This window comes from Ptiloglossa arizonensis, chromosome 10 (assembly GCF_051014685.1).
Source record: "Ptiloglossa arizonensis isolate GNS036 chromosome 10, iyPtiAriz1_principal, whole genome shotgun sequence".
Classification (NCBI taxonomy): Eukaryota; Metazoa; Arthropoda; class Insecta; order Hymenoptera; family Colletidae; genus Ptiloglossa; species Ptiloglossa arizonensis.
Genome location: NC_135057.1, coordinates 9375518 through 9401135, shown reverse-complemented (window position 1 = coordinate 9401135; position 25618 = coordinate 9375518). Strand labels below are relative to the sequence as shown.

Genomic DNA, 25618 nt, shown 5'->3' with positions numbered 1-25618 from the left:
AGGTGATCCGTCCGCTCGTCGATCGGCGAAAGCGCGCGAAAATCGAACGGGTGGTAAACTTGGGGACCCTGAGTCGTACACGGATTCGTTTACGCGTATCTTCGCAATTATCGCGTATCTGCGTCCGAATACTTTACACGTTTCAACCAGGGGGCCCGATCGTTCCGCGAAAGCGCGTTATAATCGAAGGGGGGACCACGGTCGAGTCGTTCGCTCTTAAGAGTGAAATCTTCGGAAGAGTACTAAGGGAACAGGTTGGCTCCACTGCTGATAAAAAACACGAATTTTGATCTATCCTCCCCCTTCTCCTCCCGTTCGAGAGACATTGTTGCGGTTCCTTCTACGAATGTCTCTCCCGAGGAATGTAAAAAGCAAAGGTGACGTATCAATAACACGTTTTCACGGACACGACGAGGAGAGGGAAAAAGAAAGTGGAAGGGTGTGGGGTGGTTCGCGAGATTTACACGCTCGGAAGGATCGGTCCCGTTCGAATCGACGAGGGTACGAAGTCTGGCCGGACCGCGTATATATCCCCCGTTGGCGAGCCCCCGTTATCGTGGAACCGAATAGCGGCCGGACTTCGATGGTGGGCCACTCCTATCTTAACCGAATTTACGGAAAACACTTTGCTCGCTGGCCACCGTCCCCAGGAATGCTTGTCCTGCCACCGACCAACGATCGGCATTCCAGGCATCCCGGGGGACCGGGGGGGGCCAGCCCCGGTGCGCTTCCAAATCGACGATCGTGTTAAACTCGTGTTTCCTAATGGATTCTCGGAATCGTCATTCGCTCCTTGAATCGCTCAAAACGATCAACTCGCGCGAACCAACGAACGAACGAATACAAGAACGAAGCGAAGCATCGTTTTCTCCTCGCTTGCTCGGGGGACCGTGAACGCGCGACCGCCGTGAAATCTTCGTTCGATGAATCCACGCTCGAGCGAGAACCGATCGCGGAAAACTCGTTCACCGGAAAATGTCTACTCGGTGGAAGCGACGGGACGATTCGTTGGACGATTATTTCGTCCTGGAGTAGCTCATTCCGCGTCGAACCCTTCGCCCGTGCACCACCGCGTCGACGTTTCGCGTCGTTCTCTCTTTCCGGAGAACGAGGTCGGGAAGACGCCTCTGGCCGGGGACTCCTCGTCCGTGGCGCGGAACTAATGACGAGCACGGTGACGAACGACGACAAAGAACAGTTAACGTCCACTTACAACAGGGAACGCGGTTCGACAGCACGAACGAACAGAGAACCACGAAGATACTCGATAAAACCGTCGTTGCTCTACGGCGTCTTGCTACGTTGCCTCTCTCCTGGGCACACCTGTGCTCCGTGGTCTCGACTTCCATTGTGCGCTGGATTACCAATCGAATTCTCCAGAGAATTAGAGAGAGAGAGAGAGAGAGAGAGATAGGAAAGGGGAAAAAAATAAGAAAAAACGTTCACGCTCGAAATCGACTCGTCTCTATTAGCCGCAGCGAGATATTCGGAGGAACGAGAGACGCACGAAACTCGCTCGAAAAACGATCGCGTCGCGGGGATAAGCCGAGCGTTTCATGCGCAATCAGATACCAAACACGAATTAACCGAGCACTCGGGACAACATATGTCAGCAACGTTGTAGCCGAGTTATCGTGATCGCGGTAACGACCACTTACGTTCTTAAGGCCGTAAATTAGGGCATTTCTTTAGTTCAATTTATCTACGCGGTAAAGCGAGTCTAATGGGCCGACGTGTCGAAGAAGAAGTCGTTGTCGTCGTTGTCGTCCTGTTCGTCGTCGTCGTGGCCGTCGTCGAGGAGTGTAACGCTCGCGGAGACCGTGTCCCGCGAAGCGCAACCATTAAAAACTTCTTCCTTCGAGAGGAGATAAAAATTTCGCTCGCGCGGAGCCTGGTGTCGTAAGAATGCAAACCGTACCGGCCAACCGGATGGAATGGAGATTGAATCGGAGAAAAGAAGCGATCGGTCTCCGTTCGCTACTCCGTTGCGCGATACCGGAGCAAATACTGGAAAAGAAGCGCAGATGTAATCCGTTCGATCCGTCGAAGCGTGTCGAACGGTGAGCGCAACAAATATTGGGGAAAAAAAAGAAACGAAGGGGGAAGGAGGAGAAAAAAGAGAAAAAAAAAGAGAAGGAGAAGCGGATCTCGGAAAAATCGATCCGGGGGCACGCTCTGAGCGCGCGCGTAATTATCCCCGGTGCGGAACGATCGACGAAAAGTCGTTACGCGATTCTAAGGATGTTCTCGGGCTGTTCACGAATCGATGGCCAAGTGGGGAGACCCGGTTGCGGTAACGCGCGCGAGAAAAAAAAGAAATTAATTTTTATAACCGTAATAAAGTAGCGACTTTATCCCGGACGTGTGACGCGTAATCGACAGGCACGTAATATCATCAAAGTAATGTTGTGTTTCGGAAACGACACTTTTCGCGGTATCTGTACAAGGGATCTCGACGAGTCTCGCATATATATTTTTAGGACGGCCGTAATTACGGGTATAATTTTACCGGTCATTATGCTACGCACCTGCCGATAATCTAAGCAATCTCGTCCTACAACGTGATCTGATAACGATAATACCTCGTACTCGTAATAACGTTTCGTTGTGCTAGGTTAGCGTTAGTTTTCAGTTCCCCGGGTACCGTGTGTGTTTTACCGCGACGTTAACGCGTTTCGAGCACCGCGGCGCCCCTCTACGCGCCGGTCGTCGCCGTTTCATCGTCTACGATTCAGAGAGCAACGATCATTTATCCACCGAGCGGAGGAATGGAACGATCTCGCGTTACACAATTATTTGAACCGCGACTCGATGGATTCGGTGTACGCGGGTGACGTTCGATCGATCGACCGATCGGTTTTCGAATGCAAATAGGAACGATATCCCGATAAGAGGCACGACGACGCTCGTAATCTTAATACGAGTCGAGTGGTTATCGATAACCGAGCTACTCGTTGTATAACCGGCGCTCGAACTCGATCGTTACGGTAATCTTGGTGGAAGGTCGAGAGAATCGAAAGAAAGCATCGAAAAAACGGGGTGGTGCAAGGGTCGTGTTTTCCAATCCACCGAGCCAGGAGTATTCCACGCGGAATTATACTTGCAGAAAACAATCGTCTCGATTTGCGCGTCGATACGATAAATCGCCGCGGCTCGACCGATAATAGCTCCGATGTATATCGGATTAAACGTACGTTTAAAATTCCGCGCAAAAAAGAACAAACGATAATTACGTACGCGTCTATATTAGTATATTGTTCTATAAATAAGAACGGAAAGGAGCGGAGCTCTATTTCTTCCCGGTGATTTACGGCATCTACATTAATTAACTTCTAATTGGCATTTTACTCGATACACGTGTGTCTCTGTCCCGCGTCGTTGCCTCTTTTTTTTTTTCCTTCTTCTTTTTTTTTCTTCTTTCCGCCCCTCCCCCTCCACCGGTCTCCCTCTATCGTTTTCTTTCTTCTATCGCGTCGATGCGTTCCGCGAACGGAGCACGAGTTAACGAGGTGAACATTCTACTTATGATATTTACTCGGGGTCCGCCTTGGGTCTCGTTTTATTGAGTCGTATATCAAAACTCGGAACACGAAAAAAAAAAAGGAAAAAAAACCGGGCGGGGCAGGGGCAAAGGAAAGCGTCGGTTTCTGACTCGTACCGGGGACCGATTGACGATCGGAGATCCCGTCTACGGACCCACCGATTCGACGCCGACCCGATTCGTCCTTAATCGTCCGGAGGCGGACAGAAATCGGAGAACTCGATCGCGTGGACCGATCGTTATCGAATTCCGGAACGGCGAGATCGTTTCTCAACGATCGACACCTGGACTCGTTACCGGATCGTTTACCGATCGATACACCCCCGATTCGTGCCCGATCGTCCCGTCGAAGCGTACAGGGTGGCCGGACATCGGTGAACTCGATCTCCGATTCTCGATCGTTGTCGAATTCTGGACGAACGAGATCGTTTCGCAACGATTAACACCTGGACTCGTTCGCGTTTCGGGACCGCCTACCGCCGATACGCCTCCACCTCCGACGAGTTCCTCTCTCGCGTGGCCCGTGATCGGCCATCGAGAGAAACGGGGGCCGGACAGAAATCGTGGAACCTGGATCGCTATCGTTGTCGAATTCTGGATCGACGGGATCGTTGATCCAACGATTATCGTACGGAACTCGTCGACGAACGAGAGGTGCGCGTTCACGGGATTGAAACGTTCGGGAGGCAGGAGGAGGAGAGTACGGTTCCCGGACGCTAGGCAGAGTGGAAGCGTGGGTTTCCTGCAGCCGTGGCCCACATTCCAATAAATAACGAAACAAAGGAGCTGGAAATCTACCCCTCTCCATCTGGTTTCGGGCTGCCGCCATATTTACATCCGGTAACGAGCCGCCGGCAGATATTTACATTTTTAATAGCATAAACCCACAGACCCGACCGGGCCCGCTCGGAATAATATTTCCCTTCCTCCCCGTTCACCTTCCACCGCCGCGCCATCGACGACCCCACCGTGGACGCCATTTATTAGCCCTAATTGATCGAAAGGGGTACCCGGTACTCCCCCTCTCCTTCTCTCTCTCTCTCTCTCTCATTCTCTCTCTGGCTTCGAGACGCGTTTACGCCGTTCGCTCCGGAGAGAAGAAATTTCATTAGAGAGAACCGAGGAACCGGGGGTATAACGAGCAGCGGAGGCGGAGGGAACCGTCGTTCGCCGCACGACACATGACGCCGGTGTTTGAGCAACGATTAGGCCCCGGTGAGTTAACAGGTGATGGTTGCGTAAATCGAGAAAGAGAGAAAAAGAAAGAGAGAGAGAGAGCTATAATAGAGCGTACCGGGAGGAACGGACCGAGTGTACAGGTACGAGCGTACGGTTTCAGACCTGGAGAAAATTGTTTCGGGCGTAATGCGGGCTCTATCGGGAGGAATGTTCGTTCTCCGTTCGTAACGAACGCGACCGACCCGAAACCTGCGAAGAGCAATCGGTCCTCGATAAACCACGCGTCGGTTGCGTCCTCGTGGAAACGCATACCAGAGGCTCCAGAAACTATTCTTATCCGTGGCGAACCTTGGAATTATTCTCGCCGTGCGTCCAAAAGGAGCGAGGAACATCGTTGAGTACGTTTTCAAACCGAAGACGATCTTTCGTTGTCTCTTCACTCTACGAGTGAAAGAAGTCCCGTGTGGAACTCGCGCGTTGAATTTTGTGATGCGATAAGAAGAATAAACCGTGGTTTCGATCGTTGGGAGGTAATGCATCGAGAGGACTCGACGAAGGAGAAACAATGCACCAGGGTGTACCTGATCGTTAAAATTTGTATCTCCTTTTTGGAAATTGATCGAGACAGGACGAAAGGAGGCACGATCGGTCAGAGTTCGCGATCAGGGTGAAATCGAGGAACGAAGCGAAAGGGGTGCGGGCAGAGTGGACTGAGGATCGACGGTCGAATCGAGTACAGGGTGGGAGGGTTAATTGGATGGAGTGTTTGAGCTCGCAATTAGCGATTAGCAATTACTCGGTATCGAAACGGCTGTAAGGGGGGTTGGAACGGGCGAGTGGGCGAGAGAGAGGGGGGAAGGTTCGGCCGTCTCGGGCCGACGGAGCGATTAATGAGCCAATCGGCTAATAACGCGTCACGCAAGAATTACGCGGTAACCGTTTCGGTTTCGCTCGGGCGTCGCGGCGCGGCGTGGCGCGGTGTGGCGCGTCGCGTCGCCGTTCGTTTGATATCGTTGCCGTTATTATCCATCGTAGGTACGACGCCCCGTTCGCGTTGCCACATCCTCGCTCCCACGAGGATCGTGGCTCGTTAGCCGATTACAGCACTTCTATTACACGAGCGGAACCGCTTTCGCGGAGCTATTGAAACCAGCCCGTACAACCGGAGATCGATGTTCCGCGAGATAGATAAGCCGCCTCCACCTCCGTTCCCCCAGCTTGTTCTATTTTACAATCGTGTATTAGCCGAGTAATGCGCTTTAATGGTCCACGCTCGGAGAATGGATGGACCTCGCGGCGTTCAGGGTACGCCGCGCGAACCTACCCGACTCGTTCGATTAACCCCCTTCGTGAGCTCGCAGCATCCGCTCCTCTCGTCGGGATAAATGGCGTCGTTTCGGTTCGCGGTTACCAGTATCGAGTTCCTGGCTTTCTTTTCCCTGCGCGAGCTCGTCACCTGCCGTGATCAAAATTCGGACGAGAGCGTCAAATCGGAGTATTTCGGAGCAGGGTGAAAGCTTTTCTCGCTTCTCCGAAGTGAACTTTCGGTGAAACGATACACTCTTGTCACCCTCTCGCGACTACGTTCGATCGTCCATCCTCGCGAGCGCAGCGTACGGCTCTCCGGAACACCGGAAGACCTGGTTTCGGATACCAGATAAAGGAATCAAGATACCGCGGTGACTGCGAGAACGTTCCACAAATTTCCAAGGATGCGTCGCACACCCTGTTATCCGTTCACCCTGTTCGCGAAAGAGGAGCCGACTCGGTTGCAAGCTCGCCGACCCGGCTCTCCACGAGCCCGAAAGCCATCGAAGCGGCTCGGAAAAAATGAAACGGGGGAATAATCACGAGTCAGCGGCGACTCGGAGAGCGGGCCGCAAATTTCTCGAGAAGCGATACGCCGGACCCGGTGAAATATACGCGAGGTGGTACGCGCGGGATAAAGCTTCGCTAATTGGTGGCGGGAACGAGCGCCTACGCTAGCGTCGCTCCGCGAGCCGCGTAATTCCGGCTAATTTATTTGATTGCGGCAGCATGCTCCGCGACTCTCCACGCTGGTAATAAGAACTCGCCCCCTCGGCCCTTCCGTGCCCCGTTTCTCCTTAACGCGAGACCTTAACGCCGCTCCTGCGCCCGAAATCGAGAAGAAACCTACGAGGGAACCGCCTCCTTCGAAATTCGACTGGTCGCGAGCATCGTGCGCCGACACCACCTCCATCGACCCCGAGAAAAACTCTAACGAGGGAAATTCACTTTGCGGAATGCACGAGAGACGAGATACGAGCCAGGGAGGATTCTATCCGGACAGAAGATATCTTTCGACCCGCGAAACGACGAAGAGACGCGATCGTTCGCGAGGTATTCCAGGTTCTTATCGCGCGCGTAAAATACCGAGCGCGACACCTCGAGAATTAGAAAACCCGCGATCGTATTTGTCGAATTTTTTAATCAACCGAAAGATTCATCGGAGAGATTCGTGTGGTTCGTATCGTACCACGAGACACGTGTTTATTCTATATCAATCCGATATCTCTTTATCGTTCTGTATCAATTTCGGACGTTTTTACTCGATATCGTTCCACCTATACCAATTTCCGATGCGTTCGTTCCGAATGCTTCTGTATCGACACGGGTTTCGCACTGTATCGTTTCGAAGTAAACATGTTTCTGGTATTGTTCTCGCGTTCGGAGCGATAATTGGACCACGATTTATCGAACTCGTCGAACGGATTGTCTCGCGGTACGATCGACCGCGTTGCGTCGGCAAGTGTCCATTTCGAACGATCGTCGACGCAGCTAATAATCTCTGGAGATATATCGGTGCTGGTGGAATCCAACGGGGAGGATAAGAATCTGGAATATCTGGTGAGCGATTAGTTCACGGACCTACGTTAACGCGCGCGTTGTTGTTCTCGAGGAATTCACGGGATCGATCGTCACCGAAGTATCGAGTTCGCGTTCGATGGTCGATCTCTGGGCGGGAGAAAAACACGGTCTCGCAGAAGCTCGTTCCCGAGTTCCTTCTTCCCGTTTTCGCGAGTTGGAGCGGTCGAGGTCCGATGCACTCTGTTTCTCGCGGAGTTCGCGTTAACGAGCGACGTCGCGCAGTCGGGAGGTACTCGACCGATTAATCGAATGCTCCGAAGGCGCAGCGCGTCCCGCGAAGAGGTCGAGGAAAGCGTTGCGCTTCTCGTAGCCGGCTTCGGTTCGTAACAGCCCCTAACGAGGCGGCGAAGCGGTAGCGCGAGCTAAGCGGCCGCTGGTCGCACGCACGCTCGCTGTGTGTGTGGGTCTTCGATACAGTGTAAGGACCCTTAATAACAATGTCGTTTATAGTTAGTACACGGGCGTAGGTTAGTTAGCGAGGCTCGCGGATGCTCGACCGGCGAGGGGGTAAGAGAACGCTAATAAAACACAATTAGCGGCTCTACCGGGCCGACCAATCACCGGGTTCCGCGGTCTATCGTGTACGCGCGCGTAAAACTCCGGCCACCGGGTTATTTATGGCTTTCCCGGTGCGCGTTATTGAGAGGAGGGCATATTCCTTCTTTTTCCCAATCAAGTTGGTCGTTGTTACGAGCCGACCACGCCGCCGGGACCTTTCGAACCCACTCCCCTCGTACCCGTTACGACGATACTCGAATCGAGAACGATCGACCCGGGACGACATTTTCCTCCCGCCATTCCTCTGCCACCAGGATCCCACAATTCGACGATTTAACCCCACCGCGACCCTGTGCCAGCCACCCTCCGTCGAAACCAATCGACCGCGAACTACCCCTTGGCCGATCGACCAGTCCCATTGGAGGAAACCGACCCTCGAGTAGGACCACCGTTTACCGACTACCGCATGGCGAACGATTTATCGCGCCACCCAGTCCACGAGTCGGTCTTTTGCAAGTTCAAAGTATTCTTAAACCGTATGGAACGTTTATCGAGTGTTTAAGTATTGTCCCTCGAACGAGAGAATATTCAGATAGGTGCGCTAGATTCTGTGTGTTTGTTCGAGACCTAACCCAGACCTAACTCAGACCTAACTCGGACCTAGCTCAGACCTAACCTGATCCTCGAGTAGGACCACCGTTTACCGACAACCGCATGGCGAACGATTTATCGCGCCACCCAGTCCACGAGTCGGTGTTTTGCAAGTTGAAAGTATTCTTAAACAATACGAAACGTTCATCCAATATTTAAGTATTTTCCCTCGAACGAAAAAATATTCAGATAGGTGCGCTAGATTCTGTGTCTTTGTTCGAGAGGGTAGGTAACGTTTCAGCGAGCAATCATCTAGACGCTCCATGGTTCGTCATCTAGATGGCTCTCGGAGTGCAGTTTTTCGAATTGACGGGGTTGCTGAACGAACGATGCTCATCGTTAGAGTACACTGGTGACTTTGCAATATCGTAGAGTTACCCCGGACGAAGCATCGATTCTTTTCCCGCTCTTTTCGCAAGAATCGCGCCACGTCTCTCCCACTCGTCGAAGCTTCCCACGAGGGCTACGCGTTCCCGTGGATCCATCGGATCGCCACCGATTGCTCGTATTTTAATGGCTCGTCTTAAAAAATGACGCCTCGGTAACCGATACATTAGCGTCATACATATATGCATGACACGGTACGCGAGCGTGATAATTGGGATAATGCCACGTAGACGGCCTCGTAACGCGACGAAGTATTTAATCTCAATTTTATTTCTATCGAACTCGGGACAAGAAGGAAACGGGAACGGAAAAAGAACGAAAAAAAAGCGGAAAAATAAGAAAAAGAGGAAACGAGGAACGGAGTGCCGCGAGCGAACGCCCGAGGGTAGGAATCTTCGATCGAAATGCGTCGCTAAAAGTAATTATGTACGCCCGTTGCGATCCTGCTCGAGTTGCGAGAATTCGAGAGAAAAAACACACGCGCGCGTAAAAGAAAAAGAAGGAGAAAAAAGAAGAAGAAAAAGGAAAAAAAGAAGGAGAAGAAAACAAGACCAAGGAAACGATAACGACGCGATACGGCTCCAGTTTAATGCGGACGTAATTGTTGAACGAACCGGGTGGTACTTTGTTAGTAAAATTAACCGAGCTGCTAGAACCGCGGTCCTTCTCCAACCGAGGTTGTTTCGGTGTACGCTCGTCGCACCGATTACGGCCACCATTATCTCACTTCGAGGGTATTGTTTACATTGACAGCGACGTTAATTCGTAACGACTCGCTCCGGTAGAGTACCTATCTAACCGCTTAGTAGCTCGTATACTCGCGTTGTTGTCGAGTTGATTCCCTCGCGCAGAAAAACAACCCACGATCGTTCCACGCTCGGTTATTGTCGCGGTCGTCTTCGTCGTCCTCCCCGGTCGTCGTTGTCGTCGCGTCGATTAATATGCACGAGGCGACACCGTACCGCCGGTACGACCCCGCGCTCTCGCGCTCGCGCGTACGTAATTTGTTAATCGACGCGCTATCTTGTTAATTACCCGATAACGAGGCGATACGCTTACGCTCCGCGGAATGAGATTCCGTTATCGCGCGGCGGGCTCGTTTCGGTTTATCGGCCGACGGCTAAATGGTAATTCGCTATTTATTTTCCGAGAGAGGAAAGTCGAGTAATGCGAGTTATCGCACGGTTCCCCGGTTAGTTTGCATATCGACCGGCTAGAAACGCGGCCGCGCTACCGAGACGGTTTTCGCGGCTTTTTCGGGCTAGATATCGAAACGGTCCCCTACGTAGACCGTATTTCTTCGCCAACGTCTCCTCTCCACTTCTCTCCTCGTCTCTCCTCTCTGATTCGGGCGTGTCGTCTCGCGCGACGAGATAACGTGTCGCGCGAGGATCGAAATGGTCCCGCGCGGTGTACGGTGCACCGCGAACCCGAGCCCCGAGCAAAGAAATCCAGCTCGTTTCGTGTAACTCGTTTAATTGGCGCGCTCGGGAAACGGGTATTAATTTACCTTCGATACGTGTCGGCAATAACGACATTGATACACTTTTTGCGGGGCCCACGGGGGCAAGAGAGCTAATTTCAACTTAATCGTCGTCTTATCGCAATTTACCGAGTATAAGTGAGCCTTAATTGACTCGATCGCTCTACAAGGACTGGTTGTTCCCGGTGAAGCACGAAGCACAAAAGGCGCACGCTCGCAAAAAAGTTCCGCTCGAACGAGAAACGTTTCTCGGTCGCGGAATGCCGGGGCGGTTCGGTTCCTAGAAAGTTCGTTCGTCGCTTCGTCGCTTCGTCGTTCGTTCGTTCGTTCGTTCGATCTCTTTTCGATTCCAATCCGAGGTAGGGTGTACAGCGAGCTTCGACGACGCTCTGGAATTCTGACAGTCCTCTCGGTGCGCTCGAACGAGTCGCGCTCGCGGCGCGTTTACGCGCGATTCGATCGTGTCTCGCGCTCGTAAACCAGGCACCGTCGACGTTACGCTCGAGAGGCAACCGATGGAAGGATTTTCCGCGAGCGTATCGTTCCTCGACGCGTACAAGTCACGAACGAATCGTTGTAGCGATCGCTCGGCGATAATCGGGCGAGTTCGATATCCGTGGCGAAGTAACCGACCTCGACGTCGCTCCGATTCGTTTTATCGACGCCGCTACCGAACAATTAACTTTTATCGGCCGTTTTTCCCCAAGATCGGCCGTGGCTCCGCGCGATATTGCGCAATCAACGTCGTTCTCATCCCGATTCCGTGCATAATTCGGTCACTCTATCGCGGATGAAATATGTATCGTTCCCCGAGCAGAGTTCGGCATAAATTTCAGTGAATTATTGCGCGCGAACCGGGTCCGCGGATACAGGCAGAATCGATCGCGACTACGCTCCGAACCGCGGTTAATCTACCGACTATTCACGATCGTTTAGTCCTTGTCGATTCGATGTTTCTTTTTTTTTAGGTTATCGATGGTCTTATTAACATAGCTAATATCTCGCGTTTAATTGGTTCTAATCATTGCCCGAGGCCTTTACGCGGCGCACCGCGCGCTTTCGTTACGGTACGTATAAAACTAATCTGATCGGCTTGGATCCGGTTAGCGGAATTTGTAAACAAGCGAACCTCTGTGCGCGTCGTGCTCTCAGCTTTATCAATGTCGCCGATTTATTCTTTCAACGGGGCATCGCTCGAGCGAGTTTCGGTTCCTACTCTCGATGTCTCCACGTTTACCTCCATTAACCGTGTCGCGATACTTCCCTAATCGTCGCTGGAAAGTAGTTTTCGGTACCGCCGTGTAAACGCTCGACGTACCTTCGAACTTCGATCTTCTTGGATCGCGAGAAACATTTATTCCGTTTGTACCCAAAACCCTTGAAAAACTTACTCGTTGAAAGTCGACCGCGTACTCGTACGCTCGGTCTTTCATATATATATATATATATATATATTTTTTTCTTTTTATATTTACGTTTCGTTGCATTTTATCTTCACCTCGTATGTATAATCTATCGTCCGTACTTTGTACCTTCGTCTCGCGAACACGACGAACGTTCCCGTACGCGAGTCGAGTCGAGTCGAATCGAATCCGAACAACGTTCTCGATCCTCGCGGTACGACACGCTCGGATCGGTGTTCGCGTTCCAAGATCGCTTTAAAGTAAAAACAAGTGAAAAATAAACTCACTCTGCGCCCTGTCGGTGTCGTCCGTCGCTGGAAGATCCGCTTCCTCGACGTCCACCAGGCTCCGGATGCTGAAGACGCTCTTGGCGACTCGAGTCTTCTGAAGGTCACCGACACCCTCGGTCGCTCTTCTGGGCGTTGTGCTCAGGTCCATCGTTGGCTCGCACAATTCTTCTCGCACTCGACAGAGCCGCGAATCGCGAACTTGGAACACGAAGAGGAGGAGGATTCTCGGCTAAGCGTCCTCGCGCGTTACCCACCGAAATCGCAACGTCCTCGTCGTCGTCCGCATCGTACGAGCGGATTCGTTCGGTTTACTTTTTCTTCTTTCTTTCTCTCTCTCTGTCTGTCTCTGATCGCGGCTCGGTGGCCGCTCGCGTCAAGAAGATCCTCTCCGGTCGCCGATCCAGCGATTCGTCGATTAATCGACGCGAGAAAACGTCCACGTCTTCGTAGTTGTCGTCCTCCTTCTTTCTAGTGTTCGTCCTGGTTGCTCTCGGCGGGATCACGCGCGATGTATCTTTCGCGGCGAATACTCGTTACGATCGCGACGATTCCGTTACCGAGACACGTTCACGTGCGTCGAAACGCGATCGAGAACTCGTCGATCGCGAGACGGTCCCGCGTTACGCTCCAAGGATCCGAAATCGCGGCGCACGATCTCGTTCGCTCGATTATCGATCGTTCTCTTATCGTCTCGTTGGACGCGTTGCAAAATTGTCGCTCGAATCGTCCACCGCACCGGAAACTCGAGCTCCAAGTTTTCGTAGCGATCGTTGACCGCTCGTTCGTCGCGAGATACGCGTCTCAAATCGTTCCGTTTCGATCCTTCGTAGAACGGATCCCTCGATCCTGGCCACTTCGACTCGCTCGGCGTACCGCGAACGACTTATCTCGGTGATTATCGTCGTCGGTGCGTATCATCGCAAACTGAATCGCGTATACCGTACAGAAAAACTACTCCTTGTGTACGAACGTTCCACGGTTCGCGTTTGCACGTTTACCTGTAAGTATCAATGAATGGTTGCCCGACTCGCGGATCATCCGTCGACCTCTCTTGTTGTGTTTACCGGTCGCGGCGGTTCTTGGTAGGTCGGTGGCACCCGAACGGTGCTCTGGTTCCGGGAACGCAGCGGGACAACCGCACGGTCATTGATCATTCTTCGCCGCGAGTATCGGTCCACGTTAGTCCCTCTCTCGGCCCGGAAAGGTGCGGTGTGCACGGCTCCGTCTCGTACGCGCACCGTATCACTTACGAACGCGTCGCAACGGCTACTGGAACGATCAGCTGCTACCTCCTCGCGGATAGATCCACGAGAGTCGGATCTCGCTCGAGGTACACCTTGGACAGGTGACGAGCAACGACGAACGTGCAACGGAGCGCGATTACAACCGAGAGCCACGCGACCGAACGGACCGAGAAGCAGAACCGGCCAGCAGCGAGCACACGCGTATCGCGAACTCCTGTTCGGCAATGTTCGCGCTCGCGTTCCCTCCACCTCGAGAAGGTCGATCGTGTCCCAAGGTGGTACCCACCTGGTAGAGGGGAAGGTGGAACATCGAGACCGCCTTCCTCGAACAAAATGGAGTTTTCTCGTGCTTGCAACTCCGCCTACCACGGTCCACCCACGTCGTTTCCCACCGATTACACACCGTAGCTACCAAGCACTGGGAACCACCGGACTCGCCTTTCCACGGGGTTGTCGAGAGCTCGTCCTCGATCTCCGGCTCGTAATTCCGCTCCGATATTAACGCTTTAACGCCACGCTCGTTTTAATCGTCTCTACGGGCCGTTCAACTCGTCCCGGTGGTGTACGACCAACCGGTGGAATTTTTGTCACCGTTCACGAGCTCGACGAACAAGGTAATTTGAAATTCCGATTTTTAGAATTATTTGCTCCTTTTCGATCGCGTGCACCATTGGGAGGGGAATTCTTGTACAGAGAGGGTACGATGTTTTTTCGTATCGAGTTTTTGAACATTTCGTCGGGAAATGATGAACGAAATGTTGACTCGAACACCGAATTTCAATCTTTTGGTGTCAGTTTCGGTCGTATTTGTTTTTGCAGTCTTCGCGACTAGGGAAGATTGTAATTGACGGTTTTCGACTTTTGAAAATTACAAGATACCGTGCAATACGTCGTCGAATGGTATCGTGAACGTTTATAGATAAAAGTCACGAAAGTTTATCATCATCGTCGTCGTCGTCTCGATACTTACAGCGACGTTCTCGTCCTTTTCGTAATTTCGTTTCCCCGCGATACGATATTACTCGCGTACGAGGACCGAAAATTGCAGAAATCGCATTGAATTTTTTGTAATAATTTTTTTTTTTTACCAACGACCAATTATTTCCATCGATTACCCGCAAAAGTATCATTAAGCCCGAATGTGTATACTTTCACCGATACTTACCTCGTTAGTTACGAGTCTGCGCATCCGAGTAACTGGTCGATACAAAACTCTTAACGATACTTATCTCGTTAGTTACGAGCCTCGATGTAAATAGATGTGATTTTAACGGAAGAAAGTCTCCCCGAGTCTTCGAGGCGTTGCATTCGAATTGAATTTAAACTACTCGCGTACGTCACGGTCGAAGAACTCGGTTAATGCACGTAGGAAATGCACACGTTTACCAAAGTGAAATTATTACCACTTAACTTTTACAAGTATATCCCAACTCCCGGCGCGAGCAGTTTCCATTTTAAAAGAAGAACTCCTCGACTATTCGACAAGATACACGTAAATTGAATTTAAATTCCTCGCGTACGTCACGCGCGAGGAACTCGATTAATATATTGTACGTTAGATACTCGTCGAACTTACTCGAGTTTATTTTACAACGTGCGTTCTCGCGTGTCGTAAGGTAGATTTTTTAAAAATTCTCTTACCCGTACATTTTGCGTTCGCGTTTACCTACCGTTTTCCAACGATTATTTCCATCGAGAATTAACCGGATCGTTTATCGTCGAGGTAAGGAAGAGCATCGGGTTTCCACGAAACGCAACACAGATTAGACATACGGAGATTTTCTCGATTTATTTTATACACTGTATCCGTTACTTCTTTAAATATATTACGTGCGGTGTATTTATAATTATCGGTCGAGCGACCAAGAGTTCGGAACCAGTCGATCGGCTCGGTGAACGACGCGGGTATACGTTGAATCCTCTCGAAGCCGAACGATCTTCGTTCGTAACGATACATCGATTCGCGAACATCGCACCGATCGAGACGCTCCGAAAACCGTGCGACCGCTCGGTTTCGGCAACGCGTTCATTCGCGCACGATTCCAACGAAACACGCGATTCATTTTTTTTTTCTGTTTTTTTAGTATTTTTTTCTTTTTTTGAGCGAATAATAATGCAATTCCGTAGCGACGCGTCGCTCTATAAATTCGCGCATACCTACGAACGGTGCTGACCGAACGAAACGAAGAAGAAGTGAAACAGCGAGAAAGGTAAAGGGACGAAGAGTCGAAAAGGTTCGGAGTGGAAAAGTTCACGCGGCCGCGTTCGAAAGACTGTTTCGATGATTCGAGAACGAACAGCGACATCGTTTCGTTGAAAAAAAAAGAAAAATAAAAATAAAGAAAGTCTCCGATTCGAGACGATTCTTCGAGCGCTCTTCCTACGAGACGATTTCGCGAACGCGATCGCTGGTCACCGGTTCGTTCTCGACGCGAGAAAGACAGAGTGGAGAGAATTATAACGTATATCTTTGGCACAATAAATACGAATACACGGTGTAATTAATCTACGGTTCGGTGTCTCGGCCGACGAACCATCCTTGAATCATCCTTGAAGCGTAATAAGAAGTTTCATCGAACGCTCCGAGCGAGACACCGAAAACATAAAAACGCTCGACTCCTCGTCGAGGTATCGCGACGCATGTGAGATCCTTCGTGTTCCTCTAACGCGATCACTCGTAAGGTAAAAATTAAAAATAGTGATAAAAAAAAAAAGAAAAAGAAAAAGAAGGAAAAAAAAAATAGAGAAGAAAATTACAACTAACGATATTACGCTTAGCACCTAACGGGGTTGTCGTTTCGGGGAATTATTACTAAACGTTGGTCGGTACTCGGAATCTCGGATACATCGACGAAAAAGAACGGTGTGCTCTCGGTATCGTTGAGTACGCGTTGTTTGTTTGTATCTTTTTTTTTTTTCTTCATTTTTTCTCTCTTATTTTCTTGTCCGTCCGCAACGAATCGGGAGAGGGGGCGTAAATAAAAATAAAATTGCAACGTAACGCCGGTAAATACGTTTACCGTGTGAACACCTAGGCCTTAAATCTTACGTAAAACGCACGAATGATTTTCGATATATCGACGACCCGTGTAACGGGGGTCGCCGTCGACGATCGATACCAGCGCCTCGATCCGCGCGATCGATCCTCCGGGTTCGATCGTCGGTGACATTGAAAAAATTCCTAACTAACTTACCGTACGCGTCGCGCGAGAACCTACCTTGCCTGCTGTCGGTCACGCGTACACGTCGTTTCGAGACTAATCAAACACGGGCAAAAGTCCAGCTTCCTCTGGTCGGAACACCTGTTGGTTTTTTTCTTTTTCTTTTTTCTCGGATTTTCGGGGGAACGAAGATTGCTAAAATATCGTGAAACGAACGAATCGAACACTGCTCGAATGAAAACGGGATCTCCGGAAATCTCTCCCCGCTTCGACGACTCGAAGGCGGGGTATCGATTGATCGCGGGGTTGCTCGAACGACGAGAGAATTTCGATGTCATCGATTTCTTTTTTCTTTTTTTGTTCTTTTTTCTTTCTTTTCTTTCCTTTTGATTGAATATTGTTCCACGTTACGATATAGAAATGTCTCGTAGTAACCAGCTATTAGAAAGCACGGATATACAGAACGTCGAAAGACACGGGCGACACACTTGGTCGGGATCGATGTTGGACTCTGCTCGAAAAAGTTGCATCGAAGAATAGTTCGTTTCTACCTTAGTTTCGCTACTCGATTGAACTCAATTTGGTCTTCTCTCTGCGAGAATCGCGGCACGGGGTATCTTCATCGTAGATGCGGTCTTCCCGATGGAAAAACTACCGCGAACGTTTCCAAGATTCTCGAGAGAGTAACGAGGTCTACCCGTTCGCGATCCGTTCGATCCAAATCCGAAGGAAGTGTCCCCGAGGTCGTTCGTACGCTCGAAATCGCTGTTTGATTCGCGCGACGTAGCCGTTTCGCGCCTCGTTTCGCGATCATGGCTACGGTTGTTTCTTTTACCCTAGTCTCGGTCTACTCTTCCTCCGTACAAAGATACGTCTTTCGATACAAAAGTGTGTGTCTGTGTTTCTTCTTTTTTTTTTCTTTTTCCTTTTTTTCGTATATCTACTCGAGAGTGTCATGGTTGGTCGCAGTCTAACGTTTTCGCGTCGAATACTTGCAGCTCGAGAACACCCGACGCCTCGTAATGATAAAGGTGAGTATAAAAGTCCCCGTGACCGACGTGTCGCGCGTCAGGTGTTCTCGTTACGATCCGTTCCTCGCGTGGTTCGATCGACTCGATCGCGAGGGAACGCGATCTCGTGTTCCGAGGAACGATTCGGGATGGTTCGCGAGCACCGAACCTTTTCCTCGTGGGAACGGTGAAACGTGGCCGTTTGTTTCTCGGTGTGGTCGGCTTGTTTCTCCGTGGCGATTATATCGTCTGGCGCTAAGCAGGCACGTGGTTCGACACAGTCGACGTAGATGACGTCTGCAACGGTGAACGCGTCTGATGGAACCTCAGCAGTTCCGAAACGGTCACTGCCACTCGAACTACTCCCCGACCTCCTTCCAGGACGTCGCTGGCGCAGCACACGAGGTTCTGAAAACGACAAGCACATCCTTATCGAGATGGTTCACCATCGATCCGGCTCGCTTCTCTCGCGCTATTGTGCACAGCATCGTCCACGTTGAATCGCGTGGCATTCCCCAAGGTATTGTGTCGTTTGGGGTTTTACGAAAGTGAGACGTTACGAAAAGTTCCAAACGAACGGGCAACATATTTTATCGAACAAAGATACCTTTGGGTTCATCTTTGGATGAAAATTAGAATCGAACAAATAAAAATTGGAATCGTCCTCGGTTCCAAGTAAATACTTCTTGTATTAGATTGTACCCGGAAATTTTAGAATTTGGTCGAATGATCGTTGTTCGTGCAAATGTTTGCCCATGTTTGGTCTGGAGCATCCTCTATAAACCGTGATAGAATTATTACAATTAATGGACACGTTCCCGTTGATTCGAGCAAACGAGTAAAACGAGTAGGGGACAAACGCGATTTGGATCGTCTACGGGGCAATTTTACCAAAAGAATATTTTATTATCAGTGGAAAAAGCGTTACAATCGTTATGCGTTAGTCGTACAATCGGTGTTACAACAGAGTACGTTTCTCGAATGCAAGACCGTGAACGATTCGTTCCTCCAGGTTCGATCGGAGCAACTGAACACAGGAACGCAAAGAAACGCGACTCGCGTCGGATCCTCTCGCCGATCGAACGACGAACGTTCCGCGACGCGAAGCGTATACTGAGGGGGCGTGTGTCGCGGTTAAATCAAGCGCGAGCGTAATTTCTTTAATTTGCCGTACGAATTCACCCGTGAACGCGACGAGGACTCGATACGTGTTTCCAAAGTTGTCAATTTTTTTTTTCTTTTTTTTTCTTTCTTTCTGCACGATACAAATAAGCGCGGGGAAAACGTACGAAACTCGCGATCGAACACGGCGGTCCTTGTCGCGTTGAAAATTGCGAATTCGTTCGACGAACGATAGTAGCGATGTAAATTCGACCGTACAAAAGTGGAAAGGTAGATGAACATCGATCGTCTTTTCCCGCCCCGACGATCCCTTGGATCCATGGATCGCTCCCGAGGATCGAAACGATTCGTCTCGCGGGGCGGTGGACGCGATCGATCGGAGGAACGTGAATTATAATAAATATTAGAGGCCGTTGCCTTCTCGGTAATCGTAGAAAACTGCTTAAGCTTAGAAAATAACAAGGTAGACGAAAGAAACGAAGCACCGATTTTCTCCGAGAGCGATCAATCTAAAAGCTCGTAGTCAGCTTACGTACAATTTGAGAAAAAAGAAAACAAGATAGAAAAACGACCAAAGAGAAAAGTAGCTTCAACGTACGATATATCTGTGTTCATACAATACAGTATGATATAATATAATATAATATAATATAATAATATATATATATATATATATATATAATATAATCTGTATATAGATATATATATGTTTGTGTGTATACATATATATATACATATATACGCTCTGTCTCCTTCTCTCTGTTCTTTACAAAAATTATACAATCATACAAGCTAATGCAACGGAATGATTTCGTATTCGGTCTCCTTGTATCACGCGTCCTCTTCCACCCGCGTGCTTGTTCGCGAGTGAGAATAAACGACGCAGCCTCTTGCGGAAGCGATAAAACAAACTAATCGATACGAAAGAAACAAAAACAAGCGCCGGAGGCGATAATTATTAATAAAAACGGACCAACGGGAATTGGTAAATATCGAAGAAGAAAAATAAAAACCAGAAAAACACAGTCTTTTACGGTTGCGCGATTAATTCGATTCACGCTGACGCAGCCCCGTTCGATCGCGATCGAAATAATACTGATGCGATCGTCGATCGTCGATCGTCGGGACGAATCGACGATTATCCGACGATCGAATTTCCATCGGCTGTCAGCGTTCCAAAAAACACATTGGTCGACGAACGAGCGTCGTCGACCATACGGAAGAATACCGGAAGCGGCCATAAGGAACGAAGAATAAGAAGAAGAGTAAAGAAAATAAAATAAAAGGGAAAAACGATCGATGAATATTAAGTAACAAAGCATCGAATCACCGACGCGCGCGTCGAGCGACTTAAGCGACGAACGACGATTAAAAAAGAAAAAAAGAAAAAAAAAACGACGAAACAAACCAGTTGACTAGAACCGAGGATTAAACATACTTGTCGGAAGTAATAATACCGAGGACTAGAAATCGATAAACGTGTTCTTCTGTCGCCGAAGTAACAGCAAAATGGAACTGATCTCGGCCGGAGAGCGACGCGGAATTTCTGGAAGATACAGCTCAGCTTGCGCGTTATCACCTGGAACGCGTTCGTTGATCCCATAAATAAGTACGTTCGCGTTGAACTCGTGGTTCGCGGCAACCACGGTTGTACAAGTACGTGTACAATGCATCGAAATGGGTCGTTAGGGGGAGAATCAACGTTGCCTCTGAGAAAGTTTCTACGCAACTGCTACCCAGTGGTAGACCGTTAAAATTAGAAGCCGTTCGTGAAAAATTCCTTTGTGCGTTCTCGATCGATTCGGGGGTTGTACACGACGATACTCCACGGTTTCACCCGTATCGTTTCGTTCGATGTGAATACTTCTTCACGGAGTGAAGCGATCGTCGTATCGAGGTACAATACCTCTTCTTCACGGAGAAACGGGGTCGCGACGCGTGCTAACCGACGCGTTTGGCACTCAACTAACGCGAAAAGCGCTGAGTGGTCGTCGCTGGAATTAGCGAATGCACCGCGAGTGCACCGCGAGTGCACCGCGAGTGCATCGCTCGATGACGTACGATCGTGTGAACGTTCGTGGCAACCAGCGTAACGTTTCTTAAGAAGAATCACGCGTACCGTAGCGACGAAGAGTGTAAATAGAACCGTCTGTCATCGAGCGATTCTCCGTACGGAAGAGGGAGATCTCGCGAGACTCGAAGAGACGCTGTTTCGCGAGGACCACCCGGTATATAAAATGCGGCGGGGGGTAAAAAATGTCGGAAGTGAAGGTTCTCTTGCGTTTCTCGGGGACCCGTTTCTCGTGAAATTCTTAACCGTAGACAATACACCTCTTACCGTTACGAATACATATTTTGTATAATAAGTTATACGCGCGTATATATATGTATATATATTCTAAACGCTACACGTTCGTTTGTCGTACGCCCGCCACGTTTCGTTTCTCCCGATTTGAATCGCGTTCATACGAAAATATGTCGAATATCTTAGGTTCTACGACCGAGATGGGAACCACTCGGTCGGTGAAGATTTGTGTGCACGTTGTGTGTAAAAGCGGTGTCGATCGCGCGGTCCCCCGCCCAACGAAAACATCGAAAAGAAAAAAAAGAAAGAAAGAAAAAAAGAGGGAAACGCTCCCTCTTGCACGTTGGGATGGAAAGAAGAAAATCGGAGAACCGACCCGAGGTAGGGTAGGGGACACTGCTCCCGCGTGGACTCTTAACGCGACGAAGAAGGAAAGATAAAGAAAAGAAGGAAAAAAGAAAATGAAAAGAACCGTAAAAGGTAAAAGAAAATAAGAAGACGGTGATGCGGAAGTCGAGATTCGTTCGATGAATGTTTCGAATGTGTGCGTTATAGACCTACGTACCAAAATAGGAAATCTTTGAAACCGAAAGAGATTTCTAGCACCTTGTTTGCGAATCCTGTAGTACACGAAGGCTACCTATCACAGACCCATCAATCCTGAAAGAGCCGTAGGCGATTTCATTGGTCGAACGTTAAAAAAATACTACCCGTTCCGTGGTATACACGCGAACGTGTTTGTTATGACTTCTTTTTTCCTCTTTCTCGGTTCGAAGCCTGCCCGCCATCGCGTTGGGGCGGTTCGCGACGACGGTGTGTGCCAGTCTGAGAGAATTCGATTTGTCCTTTCTTAACTTTTCCTTTCTTTTTTTTTTCCACGGTTTTCCTTCCAATCGGTATAACCGGATCGAGAGTAAGAGAGAGAGAGAAAGCGAGAAGAGATACTCATCGACAACGAAAAATTATTATCGAGATTGAAAAGGGGGTGTGTGCGGTAGGGAGAGAAAATTGTGGCGAAAAGACACCGGGCCGACGTCGATGTCGGATTACCAGCTCTCGACTTTCGTCGTCGCTTATTTCTTCCATTCTTCTCACGTAGCAAAATACTATTTTCCTCGACGAGCCGAACAAACGATTCGTCGCTCAAGGTACATTTCGCAGAGACGATCGAGAGAGTTTGATATGCGAGCAACGTTTTCGGTAGCTTTGATTGCGCTCTTTGATTTCACGTGCCCGTTCGTCGCGAGCTCCTCGCGTCACCCGCGCGAACGAGCCGCGAGGACCCGAGCGGAACACTCCTCGCCGCTCGAGTCGCTCCTCGAAGGCCGATACCAAAAAGCCGTTACCGAAGAAACTTAATTAACCTAACGTGACTACGATTAGCGTTTACCTACAACTAGGCGGACTAAATGCACGATCAAGCTGCCCGTTGATACACTTAACAATTATCGAATACTTGATCGCCGGCCCTCGTGCGCCTCCCTCGGGCCTGCGCGCGCGGCAATACAAACGACGGAGGCGAAGAAACGAGCAACCATTTTAAAGCTAGAGCCTCGGATCGACCGACGAGGGGAACACCTGCGATTCTTAATACCGGAAATGGACGAAACTCGAGACGAGAGAAGCATCGCAGAAACAGCTGACGTTCAAAGGACGAAAACTATCCGAGTTACAGAAGAGACAGAGAGACAGAAGAGATCTCAGCAGGATGGAAAAGTTTTCTTTCACTTTGAAAATTGTACCATTCAGGTATTTCCACTGTTCGAGGATAGTTTCCATCCGTAGGCGAATATCGGGCCAGGAGAATAGTTAAATATTTCTCGAGAAAAGTCTCGAGTCTCGTACGAATCGCACGGAGTTCCTCGCGGGTCGATCACTGTGGGAGTGCTAACGGGTACACTGAAGTTTCAAAGCGCCTCGATTCGGTAGCGATTCGTTGAACGAAAGAACGCAAACCAAGGGAAGCCAGGTTTCCCACTGACGTTGCAAAAATAGCGTCAAGCTAGCAGCACGAGACACTTTCGATCAGCGAAAGAGCTCGAGACGCGAACGATGATCGAGTTGTCTCGACGATCGTGTCGGCCTCGACACCGCGCGACACTCGGTTCTCAGCTCGTCGCAAGCGAACGAGAAATTAAGGGAAAGAAATTCTTACGGAATAGACAAAAAGAAGAAAAGAAGAAAAAAACACACACACACACATCGTGCCGCTCTAGGGGTGCTCTAAAATGGCGAACGAGACGAGAAGAGCGTGTGTCGCGCGATAAATAGAGAGAGAGAGAGAGTATAAAAAGAAAAGAAAAGAGAAATAAATAAATAAGAGACTCGATCGAACTCGATAACGAACGATCGAGTCGCGGTTGTTGCGTCTAGTGGCGTCTCGATACGTCGTGGTAGGTTTAGGCGTATTTACTCCATCTTCGATCGTGCGTTTTCTCTTGCGAGGGTCGTTCGTTCCGTCGCTTACGCGCTCTGGCGTTCTCGTCTATCGTCGCTCTTATTTAGTCGGGGATCGGGAACAGACAGAGCAGAACGAGGGTGGATAGGAATGTGGCGAGAAGCATCGCGGACAGAACGCGATCCTGAATCGTACGGGATGAACCTGCGGCCGGCTCTTCGGTATCGTTCTCTCCTTCGTCGCGGAGAAGGAGAAGAGCGGAGACGAGACGCGCCAGAGCCTCCAGCCCGTACGCGTCCATGTAACCCACGTCCATGATTGCGTCCGCGTCCATTAACACCTCCTGCAACACCAACAACGATACTACTCAGTCCCAGTCTCTACCATCGTCGCTGGTCGATTGTGTCTTTTTCTTAGTTTTTTTTTTTCGCTTGTTACAAAGCCCTGGCAATTCATTCAAGTTTCTTTCTTTCGGTTCGTGTCACCGTTCCCTCTTCGAAGCTTCGAACTTCCCTCGGGGATCAACGAATGGAAAGTTTCGCTCGCGCGTGGGAACGATGAAACGACGATCCAGGGTTCGAGTCGTTTGCCAGGTCGAGGCATACGATCGATTCTACCGGTAGTCGGTCGATCGAGACTTTTCGTTTTCACTTTCACGAACAACCGACCACGGTGTACCCAGGACTCGAAGGGGCCGAGCGAACGCGAGGAGCTCGTCGTTCGTTGCAGGATCTGGGTATGCAAAAATCGGTAGGATCGATCGAGAAGAGCGGTTGAACGCGCGAGGATGATTCGATTGGATCGACGAAGAGGTGCGTGACGACACTCGCGGGAGGGATGGACGACACAAAAGCAAATTACGAGTCTAGGCGCATGCAACTAAAGCTTCTCTGCTCCTCTCTTTCCTCGAATTCGCGCTCACGCGATTCGATGCTCGGTGATAGGTAAGGGACGGACATCGTACAACCTCGCGACTGAATCGAAATCGGGGACTGACTAGTAGTTGCTGGAAATGTCATGGACAAACGTACCGACGACCGTCGAGGCGTTAGTTGAGACGTTCGCCGATCGCACCGTGTGTGTGTTTCTCATTACTTTATTTTAGTTTTTATTTTTTTTCTCGTTTTCGTCACGGTCCGTGACTTCGAGACTCGTGCTCTATTCGACGAAGATCGTGTGCGAATCGTCGTTGGAGAACAGAAAATTGGAGAACGGTGAGCAACTGCGCCCGTGTCGCTCGGTTTCGAGAGCGTCGCGTTGTTTGCCGCGGTGTTGCGAGCGCGAGACAAAGCACAGAGACCTCTCGAGAGAAAGATCGGGTGATACGAGTACAGGGACAGTGGCTTACCTCGTCGACGCCGATTCTCCGACAAGCCTCGAGGAAGTTGTCGACGTTGCGTCTGCATCTCGCCATTGTCAGCTTGGGCTGCGAATCGGAACGGAGAATCGTTCGGTTCGATGTTTCGAATTCGACGCGAGATGTACTTAAAGTCTAACGAGATCGGAGGGAGAAGGGAACGAGCGCTTTCTCGATCGAGCGTTTCTTCGTACTTTGCGTTATCGTTCTTCAACGAACTTTGATTCCTTCGCTCTTTCTTTCAACTCTTAACCCTTTCGCTACGGAGCGTTCGCGACAAAATGCGATTGCTGCGAACGGAGCGAATTATTTAATAGTTGACACCGAGATACGGAATGCTACGGAGTAAATAGAAGTCGTTTCTTGTTCTCGAAATTTCGCAACGATATTTATTATATTCGGCAATATCATTTTACTTTATAAAATGTAAAACTTTGTTATGGTAATTTATTTTTTCATGTATTATATTATAATGCTCGTATAATATTTCTTTAATACGATACAACGAAATTGCTGAAGTATTTAAAGCCAGACACGATATTAATAATCAAGTTTGATACGATAGAGTTCAAAGCATGGAACCACGCATAAGCCAACGTCACATTGTGAACAATAGTGCCTCGACTCGCGTCTTTTACCGCGTTTACTACAGACGACACATTTTCGAACTTGATTTTTTTTTCTGATGCCTCGTTCAGGC

The 25618-nt window shown here is 49.7% G+C and overlaps 2 protein-coding genes across 3 annotated transcripts in view; both read right to left on the bottom strand.

Annotated features, from left to right (window-relative positions):
- The window catches only part of LOC143152459 (homeobox protein aristaless), an 86597-nt gene extending 72803 nt beyond the window's left edge, over positions 1–13794 (bottom strand). Inside the window, exon 1 of the mRNA XM_076322601.1 lies at positions 12319–13794. Coding sequence (XP_076178716.1) covers positions 12319–12469 — 151 coding nt within the window. The 5' untranslated portion in view covers positions 12470–13794. The remainder of the gene's footprint in view (positions 1–12318) is intronic.
- Positions 13795–17850: 4056 nt separating this feature from the next.
- The window catches only part of Lrch (Leucine-rich-repeats and calponin homology domain protein), a 33493-nt gene continuing 25725 nt past the window's right edge, over positions 17851–25618 (bottom strand). Inside the window, exons 12-13 of one of the 2 annotated variants that reach the window (XM_076321754.1) lie at positions 24910–24987; positions 17851–18144 (exon numbers count right to left, since the gene is read on the bottom strand). In XM_076321754.1, coding sequence (XP_076177869.1) covers positions 17992–18144; positions 24910–24987 — 231 coding nt within the window. In that variant the 3' untranslated portion in view covers positions 17851–17991. Of the gene's footprint in view, positions 18145–22854; positions 23905–24909; positions 24988–25618 lie in introns of those variants that run through there. The other variant, XM_076321753.1, reaches the window with a different exon arrangement.